This window comes from Leguminivora glycinivorella, chromosome 8 (genome assembly GCF_023078275.1).
Source record: "Leguminivora glycinivorella isolate SPB_JAAS2020 chromosome 8, LegGlyc_1.1, whole genome shotgun sequence".
Lineage (NCBI taxonomy): Eukaryota > Metazoa > Arthropoda > Insecta > Lepidoptera > Tortricidae > Leguminivora > Leguminivora glycinivorella.
Window position 1 is genome coordinate 20,690,823 of NC_062978.1, and position 12,148 is coordinate 20,702,970.

General features: G+C 37.2%; 1 protein-coding gene across 1 annotated transcript in view; it reads right to left on the reverse strand.

The window, feature by feature from the left end:
* The window catches only part of LOC125229107 (cholecystokinin receptor-like), a 174,215-nt gene that overhangs the window by 149,915 nt on the left and 12,152 nt on the right, over positions 1–12,148 (reverse strand). The window contains 2 exon segments of the mRNA XM_048133886.1: positions 1,248–1,448; positions 11,318–11,432. Of these exon segments, the coding sequence (XP_047989843.1) occupies positions 1,248–1,448; positions 11,318–11,432 (316 nt within the window).

Sequence of the window (12,148 nt, forward strand, 5' to 3'; positions counted from 1 at the left end):
AAATAGAGGTATTCTAAAATTACGCTCGCGGCGTTCCGACGCCGCGCGTCTTAAAGTAATTTTTTAGTGGAACTTAACGTTTGTGAAGGTGAATAAAAGTTATATTTTTTATAATCTATATTAAATAGGCTTTCTTATCATATTTTTTATTTATAGAAAAAACAAACAGTTTGTCATTTATGATGACTTGAATTTGTAAATCATGGATGAAAATTTCAAATTTTTAAATTTTTTTTAATTTTACTTACCATTAAATTATAATTTTAGTACCAAAAATGAATTCTACGTTATTGATTTACTCGAAAACGATATCAAACATGACCTAATAGCTAAACGGGGTCTAATAGAGTTTCTAAAATAAAGGCATTTTAAAATTACGCTCGCGGCGTACCGACGCCGCGCGTCTTAAAGTAATTTTTTTGTGGAACTTAACGTTAGTAAAGGTGGATAAAAGTTATATTTTTTATAATCTATATTAAATGGGCTATCATTTCATATTTTTTATTTATAGAAAAAGCAAACAGTTTGTCATTTATGATGACTTGAATTTGTAAATCATGGATGAAAATTTCAATTTTTTAAATTTTTTTTATTTTATTTACCATTAAATGATAATTTTAGTACTGAAAACGAATTCTACGTTATTGATTTACTCGAAAACGATACCAAACATGACCTATTAACTAAACGGGGTAAGTTAGAATTTTTCAAACCAAGCCGGGTGAAGCGGTAGTTTGACCCCCCCTCCCGGGCCCCAGGGGGGAGGCTCCCGAAGGCTCCCGATCTTAATCGGCTTATTTTGATATAAGGAACAACTGTGCCAAGTTTCATGCTTTGGTCAAAAAATTTAAGGTTTTTCAATAAACTCCCCAACTAGTGGATAGTGTGAACATGATGAGCATGGGCAGGTTGAGCGTGATGGACAACAACCAGACCATAGCGATCATTTTTTAGGCGTGGCACACTGAGAGAAAATACAACCAGTTTTCATGTTCGTTCAACAAGTTTTTTGGTTAAAATAGCGCCTACGTGCTCTTTGGTTCAAACAACAAGCTACTTGTCATTTGAATCGGCAATATATATTTGAATCAACAAGTCGATTTTATAAAAACAACCTGATACATATTGTTTTAAACATACGTTTGGCTGATTCAAACGGATAAACCGCAACAAGGCGAACTTGTTAAATTCACAATGCAAATTTCTCTCAGTGCACTGGGTTTGCCATTTCATAATACACGTCTTACCGTTTCCTCTCATCGGCTGTAGTGTGGACATGATGAGTATGGGCAGGTTGAGCGTGATGGATAGCAGCCAGACCATAGCGATCATCTTATAGGCGTGGCACTGGGTCTGCCACTTCCGGGACTTGAGCGGGCGGCAGATCGCGAAGTATCGCTCCAGGGATATCGCTACTAGCGTCCAGACGTCCACTGACACGGAGACGGCTGAAACAATGGAAAGATGATGTTGAATACTAGAATAATAAGAAAGAAATTATAAAATAAAACTATGGAAATGGATTAAGACGATACGGTAGGGGTCAATTCTCCATACAAACGCTCTCGACTATTTCCTCCCTGGTTTTTGAAGATTGAGCGATGATTTTTTCAACACAAATTATTATTATTTTTGTCTGTGTCGGACCGTTTTGATTTCTTTGATATTCTGCTTTTTAAAGATTCTAGAGCTAATCAAAAATTTCCAAAAATGGCCTTTTTCATTGAGGCGCAAAAAATGATGTGATACTCAAGATTGGTAACAATTAACCAAAAAAGCTAAATGGTCCGACATAGATTATTTCATTGTTATTCATATTCTCTAATTTTGTTCCGATTGATTAAGTTTTAAAGGAGGAAAGAGTTGAGAGCGGAACCTCGACTTTAAAGATTTTTTTGAAATATCTTTTGACTGACTTGTTCTTAATGGAATCAATTTTTTTTCGATAAATCTAGTTAATAACACTTGTATATTTAACTAAAATTCCCAAGTAGGCCTTCCCTTTCCATTTTAGCATTTTCGCTACCGTATCCTCTTAAATCGCGTATAATGAATTTACAATTCATCTCGACGTTTTGAGATCGAGAAATATCCAAACTTTAATAGAGAAGATGGCTTTACTTTACCACCGGCTTGGGATCCAGTAGTACATCTGATAATGGAACAAGCACGACGAAGACTGTGAGGCATTTGTGTTGTATGGTGTTGGACATTTGCAGTTTGTTTTTGTCAATTTTGTGTAGATTAATTGTTTCTTAACATAGTAATGGTATTTTTTTGTAAATATTGTATAGATAGCTTCATTAATAGTGTGTGAACCTGTCTTAAAAATCTATATTATTTGTGGTCATGGTTCGTTAATATTTCTTGTATGTGGGTAGCTTTTTCACATTGTGATTTTTCCTCATTCACCCGTTGACCACGAACGCTGTAAAGTGTTCGAAACGTCGGGATGAATTGTAAATTCATTATACGCGATTTAATCCGTTTCCATAGTTTTATTTCATGAGTAACTATCGCGGTAACCGAAGACAATATAATGAAATTATACATCTTCATGTTGAAGATAAAAAATAGCTCATAGAGCAAAGCACGGATTGCAGATGATACGGGTTTAAGTCCCTTCAAAATCGTGATTTTTGTTCATTTTTTTTCCTTTTATATAAAAACTTAGAGATTTGTTAGCTGACGTTACTGCTCGTTAAAAATTAATTTAATGAAATTATAATAAATGAACTAGGAGATTTGAATGAGTCACAGTAATTTCACTATGTAATCTGTACACATGTAAAGCGTGATTATGATATGACATGACAAACAGCACTAAACGTTAACGAAAACAAAACCAATGTATGAAAATATTTATTGATTGATTTAATGTGAAGTTCCATATATTAAAATATCGGTAGCTAATTTCTTGGTGTTAGCACGTTATTTATATTCCTTTTAGATACTTATATCAAAGGAATGGTCTGCCTACTTATAAAACAGAACTGAGTAGCTAATACTTGATAGAGTACTGAAACGTATTTTTTCTCCAATTTATAAAATTTTCTTGGTAATTCGTAATCTGTTTCTTTGTCATAGAATTAAGCGGAAGCAAATTCTTTTTAAAGAAAAATTAGTTTCCGATTACAATTTTGTATAATTCTATGTTTTGTCGAAACTCGTTGAATAAAAATGAAATTAAATTACGAATTCGACACCGCACGATAAATCTCGCGAAATTCAATTGCAGAATAAGCGAGTTTGCATCCAAGACTGTGAAAACAAATCTAGCTCGCTTTATGTAATATTAGTGGATTCGTGTATTTTGAACACTAAATAAACTGTATTAATTAATTACCTACTCCTCCTTCTAAATTGTGAGACGATACGAATACGACTCACAATTTTTTTTTCTACTGACGAGTTCTAAACCACTACAGATTTCATATACATACCTATTATGCCATAGATCAAGACAACGCATCTACTTAGCTTGCCCGAACTCAATCAAAACGCTTAGGTACCTAGTTCGTTCCATCTCACAGCTTTCTTCTGTCAATTTTTGTAGATGGAACTCAAGTAAAACTTTAAAAGTGCGTTTCATGATACTTAATAGCAATAAAACATAAATTATCATTATTTTCTTTTTATTATCATTTGTTTTGTCTCCGCTGTATCTTTTTAAAAGCTTTTATTCTACTTCACTTGTTAGTATGTTAGTGTCCATCAAAACGTAGAAGCTAAATTTGACCCACTTCCCGATTTCTGATTAAGCAGAAACTTTGCACACATATCAAAACCCGATGACAATGCAATATTATGGTGACTTGAAGCTGATCTGATGATGGAGACTGGAGATGCTTATGAGTACTCTGTGATAAAATAGCGTAAACGTACTATGTTTGGGGTTTTTAGAAACGCCTCGATGAGTATTTGTTGCTCGTGGAAAAAAAAGTACAGTCAGCGATAAAATTAATCAACCATTTCTACCTAACCGATTTCGAAACAAAACTTTAGATCTAAGTTTGACCAACTTCCCGAATTCAAATTGAGCTGAAGCTTTGCATACATAATTATGTATATTGGATGTCAATGAATTATATTGATTTATCAATGAATTGTCAATGAATTATTTGTCAATGAATTGTTATGATAAGTACAGTCAGCTGTATAAATAACTGACCATTTCTATTTAACCGGTTTCGATAAAATTTGATATGAGTGTAATTACTGTGTCATTTGAATAGTCTTGACAAGCACTCTTGTGCTACATGACAGCCAGGGTCTTAAGATGGAGTCGGAAGGTGGCCATAGGAACTACTAAACTAAACAAGAAAACCATCGAGTTTGGACTCGTTGGAATAGTCGTGACAAGCACTCTTGTGCTACATGGTGGCCAGGGTCTCAAGATGGAGTCGGAAGGTGGCCATAGGAACTACTAAAGTAAACAAGATAAAACCGTCGAGTTCGGACTCGTTGGAATAGTCGTGACAAGCACTCTTGTGCTACATGGTGGCCAGGGTCTCAAGATGGAGTCGGAAGGTGGCCATAGGAACTACTAAAGTAAACAAGATAAAACCGTCGAATTCGGACTCGTTGGAATAGTCGTGACAAGCACTCTTGTGCTACATGGTGGCCAGGGTCTCAAGATGGAGTCGGAAGGTGGCCATAGGAACTACTAAAGTAAACAAGATAAAACCGTCGAGTTTGGACTCGTTGGAATAGTCGTGACAAGCACTCTTGTGCTACATGGTGGCCAGGGTCTCAAGATGGAGTCGGAAGGTGGCCATAGGAACTACTAAAGTAAACAAGATAAAACTGTCGAGTTTGGACTCGTTGGAATAGTCTTAACAAGCACTCTTGTGCTGTAGCCATGACAGCCAGGGTCTCAAGATGGAGTCGGAAGGTGGCCATAGGAACTACTAAAGTAAACAAGATAAAACATTCGAGTTTGGATTTGTTTAAATAGTCTTAACAAGCACTCTTGTGTTACATGACAGCCAGGGTCTCAAGGTGGAGTCGGAAGGTGGCCATAGGAACTCCTGAACTAAACAAGATAAAAACGTCGAGTTTGGACTCGTTTGAATTATCTTAGCAAGCACTCTTGTGTTACGTGATATTGAGGATCTAAAGATGAAGTTCTCAAGAACTCTCTCGTAGTTACGAAGTTTTGTAAAGATCGGTGAGATAGGCGTCGATAGCATTGGTCTGCAACCTGTCTAGGAGAAGGAAAACTCCGAAATCAAACCCGGACTCGAATTCGTCAGGCGCAAGTAAGGTCCAACCAGAAATAAGCGGCGATATGAAAAGCACCCAAGTGAAGGTGAGGCCGTGTTGATGAACTGAATGGCAATAGGGTGTTAAATAGTACATTGTCGCGAACGAACCACCTCAGGGAACCCCGGTTCGTTCGCGCCCCGGCGCACCCTGTTGTAACGAAGCCCTTGCCCTTCCATAGGAGGGTTGACGGTTTAAAAAGTATGATACTCGTGGGAACAAAATGTCCTAAACCGGGCGCCTCCTCATACTTAAAGAGTCGGACGAAGCCCGACGCACGTAGTCCTAAACTCATTCTTAAAGAGTCGGGCGAAGCCCGACGCACGCGGTCCTAAACCGGGCGTCGAAGGCGCCCTCGTACTTAAAGATTCGGACGAAGCCCGATGCACCCGGTCCTAAACCGGGCGACGAAGGAGCCCTCATAACTTAAGAGATTTAAGAGTCGAGCAAAGCTCGACCTATACTACTGTCTAGTCTAGAGCCGGGCTACGAAAGCGATTTCATAGTTAAAGAGTCAGGCGAAGCCCGACGTGCGCAATTACAAGACGGAAGCCGGGCCGAAAGATTTCTCATAATAAAAGAGACAAGCAAAGCCCAACCTCCAGTCAAAAGCTGGGCGCCAAAGGCACTTTCATACGTAAAGAGAAAAATCAAGAATTATGAAAAAAAATTCGCGCTCGCTTCGCTCGCGGTTCTTTTCATTCTAGTGTCCTGTAAAAAGCTTCTTATACCAGATCGCTCAAACAGTGTGAACATTTTCGTAATCGCTTCGGTCTTATCGTTCAGATTACGTGATAATTCTAGAAAAAAATACGCTCTCACTTCGCTTGTGGTCAGTTTCATTCTGGGGTGCTGTAAATCAAACTTCTTATTTCAGATCGCTCAAAGAATGTAAATATTTTTGCAATCGCTTCGATCTTACAGTTCAGATTACGTGATACTTATGGAAAAAAATTCGCGCTCGCTTCGCTCGCGATCATTTTCGTTCTGAGGCGCCCACAAAAGTATTTCATTTCTACCTTAGACAACTAAAAGCTAGAAAATAAATTAAATAAAAAAAAGTTTTTTAAGTTAAAGCTTTTATTTCGTCCCCAAAATGAACCAAAAAGTAGAAAATAATTTTAATAAGTTACTAATATTTTAGAGTCCCATGTTTGTGGGGCGTTAGTATTCCAAAATATTGCGAAAAACTAAACATATAATAATTATAATGCAATGTGAAGCTTTCCAAGGCACAGAGGAGAAAAAGTTACCTATAACTTTATAATTTTCAATGATTATGTATAATTGTTTTATGTCGCGCCCCACGCTTTTATTTTAGTCCGCGATAAGCTTCCCATTAGTACTTAATCCACTGACATAGTGTCAAAAAGTGGTGTTTAGAATACGACTCCAGAAGAGTACATTACAACCAGTCTTCAAACATGGGACTCTAAAATATTAGTAACTTATTAAAATAATTTTCTACTTTTTGGTTCATTTTGGGGACGAAATAAAAGCTTTAACTTAAAAAACTTTTTTTTATTTAATTTCTGTATCTCTTGCTGAGGTGTGCCAATAAAGAGTATTCTATCTATCTATCTATTATGAAATTTCAAGACCCAGAGACCAATTTCCTATTATACATAAGTTGCAATTTCTTTACTCATTACTAAATGTGACACGCTTGGACCCTATACATACAATACAATACAATACAATACATTTATTTTCCAAATCTGCATTACATAAAGCCTAAGTTAATAATAGCTAAACAAACAATAGAAATATACAAGAGCTTCTTAGAACAAACAGTAGCCCTCACACTAGACCTGTATCGTGAGGACTGGAGCTTTTATCCTACGATTTACCAATTAAGTGCGGAGAATACAGATCTGATAATTTTACAGGCACTACAGGCAGTTTTATAGCAATATTTAGCACATATACGAGGGGTGATCCAAAAGTAATGATAACTGAATACTTTTTGCATCGGATTAAAATAAATAGGTATGCCGTTACTGTCCACAAAGACTCCTTAGTAAATAAAAAAAAATAAAAATAAAAAATATGTATCTGTCAGAGAGTTGCATTTGTTTTTTCACGAGCAGTCGGAACAATATCGCAAAAATGGAGAAAACTGAGGTGAGAGCGGTTATTAAATACTTCTGTTTGAAAAAAATGTGTACTAAAGATATATACGCTGAATTAGTGGGAACACTGGGGGAGTCCGCTCCGCCGTATTCTACAGTGGCACGCTGGTCAAAGGAGTTTAACTTGGGAAGAACATCCACTCAAGATGAACACCGCGAAGGCCGTCCATCTGTCGCCCTTACTGGAGAAAACGTAAAAAAAATTAATGATCTCGTTTTAACAGATAGAAGGATGACTATCAGGCATCTAGTTGAGCTCACAGGCATCTCGTATGGCAGCATTCAAAGAATCTTAACTGATGAATTACATATGAAAAAAGTCTCCGCTCGTTGGGTGCCTAGAATGTTAACGGCTGAACAAAAGAAAATACGTTGTGAGATTTCGAAGTCTAATCTTGAAAAATTTCAAACTGATCCCGAAACATTTTTGCGTCGGTTTGTAACCATGGACGAGTCTTGGATCCATCATTTCGATCCTGAGACCAAACAGCAATCCATGACCTGGAAGCGAGCGTCGTCCCCTACACCGAAGAAATTCAAGGTAGCAAGCTCCGCTGGTAAGGTCATGGCTTCAGTGTTTTGGGATGCTGAGGGAGTCATAATGATCGAATACCTGGAAAAGGGAACCACTATTACGGGCTCCTACTACGCTGACCAAATACGCAGATTGAGAGAGGCAATCAAAGAAAAGCGGCGGGGTAAACTTCGAGCTGGAATCCTGTTTCACCAGGACAACGCACCGCCCCACAAGGCCGGTGTTGCGATGGCTGCCATCCGTGATTCAGGGTTCGAATTGCTGGAACACCCCCCATATTCGCCAGACCTAGCCCCCAGCGACTTTTATCTCTTTCCACGGCTGAAGGAAGATCTTAGAGGCAACAAATTTTTGAATGATGGCGAGGTAATGGCCGCTGTGGAGGCATTTTTGGAGGGTCAAGAAAAAGATTTTTTTTTTTAAAGGAATTCGTAGTCTGGAGAAACGATGGTCCAAGTGTAGACGTAGAAAAATAAATTAATTATTTTATTAAACATTTTATGTGTCTTTCATACTGATTATCATTACTTTTGGATCACCCCTCGTACTTACCCTGCTTAAACAGATTACTAAAGTTTTATATAAAAAAATATTAAAACCAACATAAGTTTTATTTATTTATTTAAACTTTATTGCACAAATTATCAATAAAAAGTACAAATGGCGGACTTAACGCCTTACTAAGTTATCTGTAGCTAAGCTATATATATTTGCTCTGCATACATACATTGTGTAAGGGCGAAAAGTGAAGGACCACGTAAGAGAGGCTGTTTGAAGCTCGACTTGAACTTGAGTTTGTTATCCTTCAGCCGCCCGTGATATACACAATGTTTTTCATCACATTCGCGAAGTAATAACCAAATTTTAATCTAAATGCATTGAAATACCTACTTACGGCTGACATTTCGAACATTCGTACGCCATATTGTAATTTTTGACAGTTCGTGAAAGGCCCCACCCAGGTACCTAATATTCACTTTACCGCCCTAGCTCATTACATGTCAGCATGCAGGCATGTAATAACACCGTTTACTAGCGAGTGTGATGAAAATATAGTTATATCTAAATATAGCTCTGTGGGGTCCATTGACTTCCACTTCACCGAACGATAATGGCCTGTCAGTTATCCGTCACAGTCACTTTTTATTTTATTTCTAAGTGACAGGTCGAATCCGCCCGGCCAACTAATAGTGTTTGACCCTTAAGTTTTCTGGGGATGTTCTTTCCTTTTTTTGAGGGAAATATTAGTACAGTACTTGTTTTACAAGATGGCAAAGTTTCTTCTTTATCTGCACGTGTCAAAATTGATACCCGAGCAAGCGAAAGCATTTGGCCACCAGTTTGGGGTGTGGTGAAAATATATTTTCTACTCGTCGATTTTAATCTGTCCATTAGGATACCACAAACTAAACTATACTTGCTGACTTTTCAGTGTTGGATAGTCTTTTACACTTAGGCCCAAGTGGGTGGGTGGGGCATCAACCACTTAACTCGGGGTTAGTAGGCTGTCAACTGTCAAATTCCATATAAAATGATGGGTTAACCCTCCATTTTCGTTGGTGCAACTGGCCCCCCTTAGTCAACTATAATAATTATTTTAATAAATAATTCTTCACTTCACTTTAGTTATAGTTAACTGAAAAAAATCAAAAATAGAACTTCATACAAGCTCTATACTAATGGCAATTTTTTCTGCATCTGAAACACATTTTTTTATCTATCGCGTTATCGACCAATCAGAGACGGTTATTACAAACAATTGGTTTCCAGGGAATTTGATGGTGATACAACGGTGAAAGATGCTATTAACATTAATTTTAACTTGAATGATGATATTTTTCGTCCATTGATGACGATGATGACTCATAGAAAAAGTATTGTATACAATAGAGATATAATTAAGCTTTTGGTTCTCGTACCGTACTATTAGGCCACTCAGCAAGCTTCGTGGCCTAAACATGGTACTCGACTGAAAAGCTTTGTATGTTAAATTATATCACGATTGTATAAAATACTATTGTTTTATATGAACAAATTTACAATGAGAAAATAAGACTTAACTTAAAACATCATTCAAAATACGCCCGTGAGGCATTGTACCAAGGATTACAGATAATCTTTTGATGTAGTAAAAGGCAGTAAGTACTCTAGCTAATCATTATCCTAATGGCTTCCTTTTGTAATTTATTATCTATTTATTTCCGTCGCCATAAGCCAAAAAAAAAAAAGAAATAAAAACGTGCCTCCATTTTATATGTTACGGTGCAGAGATATATACAGCCAACAGTACAGCTATGATTACATCCTGTGTGACAAAAATATGTTTCATAGTTTTGTCGCTAACTGTACAACGTGTTTCCGGTAACACTCAAAACCTCAGACACCCCAACTGATTTTTATTTTTTCAAACTCATCTAGAGTATTCATCTTTTAATCTGATGGTTACTGTTTTTAAAATTGCTTAGCCGGCGTAGCTTTATTTGACGTTCATATGCGCATTGTAATATGCCTACTTGAAAAATAAATATTTCATTTTCATTTCATTTCATTTCATTTTTCATTTTCATTTCATTTCATTTTCATTTTCAATTGCATTTTTAATTTTCTGTACCGCTCTACTTGACTTTTAGCTCTACACTCAATAAAATAATTACTAACTTCCACCATAAACCATAAAACTATTTATTTGTGTACGTTACTGCAACGACATAAGGTTTACCAATAGACAGCTAAGATGTCACTGTAAAACAATTTAAAGCTTTGTCACAGTAAACTTCAAATTGGATAGGTAATCGCAGTAAGCAAATTTAAATCCAATATTCAAAATGACAAGGTTGTAATTAGGTACGAGTTCAATTTGTTATGACTTATGATAAACATTTAGATTAAACTGACAAACAACGTCAAACTCGTAGCGGAAAAAATAATCGTCCAAGTAACCAGCCAGTATTAATACCCCTAAATACTGAAAAAGGTAAACAACCTCTAGCAATGCGATATACACAATGTTGTATTACGAATACAATAGAATAGGCACGTAAAAAATAGCTAATCATACTAATTTAAATAAAAATATTACCCCCATCAAGATATAGCTCAATCGATTCTACTCTCGATTCTGAACAAACTGTTTTCAGGTTTTTAGTGTTAAGTGAAACACGGTGTATATACCTCTACTACCCAGTATGGGCACACCCTGCTTCCTGCCGCTGAAAGTGCCACCCACCCGCTCTCTGTTACCTCACACTTACCGCCTGTCAACTTGACAAGAACGCGCCGACGTATCGTACGCGTTTGCCTACACTAGCTTAGACTGTATAGTGTGTACGTTTTTATCGTAACTGTCCAAGATGTGACTCGGTTTCTTAGCCTGACAGTGACTCACCTTGAAGAAATGGTATAATCTTGCACATAGCTGGCCCGAAGAGGAACCTCCGGTAGATCTGTCCGACTAGCGTGAAAGGCACGCAGAAGACTCCCAACAAGAAGTCTGATATCGCCTGCGAAAAACGATTCAGATGTTAATAAGTTGAAATTTTGAGGAGCTGTACCTACAGTAAAAAGTTACGAAATAAATGAATCTCAGCACATAAACGACAAAAACGTCATCTTATGGTAGAAATATTTGCTATGATGGATGGCGTTTTGGTAGCGTAAATGGAAGAACTAACTAGGGATTAAGTGACCGTAGGTTTAAGTTCCACCTAACAGTGTACGATGTACATGTTGCAAAACATTTGCATAATTTTCGAAATTTACTGGAAATGAGCTAATTCTCGTGGAAGTTGCCGTCGAGCACATTCTTCTCAAGATTAAATAGGATGTATCACGTAATGTTTTTAACAATGGACGATCCCTTAATTTGATGTATGAGTTACACACTGAAGTATATTATTGCCATAGAGCTTGGCCCTAAAGCTAGTCTAGACATGTGTGAACAAAAATACCGAGAACTGGGTGCGTAGCCAAATGGCACAAACGCTCACGAAACGAAACGCTCGTAGATATCTATCTCTATCGCTCGTGCGTATTGGCGCGACAGAGCCAGACTACCTTTCGCGGCGTTTCGTTTTGGTTTCGCGTCGCAGCAATGCCATTCGGCTACGGCACCTGTCCATTTCCACCATTAGCACAGAATATATAATAGTACAAGTCCATTAGCAAATTTTGAAGCTGAATGAACTTGTAAACTTCGTTTCTGTGCATTGCTAGACAG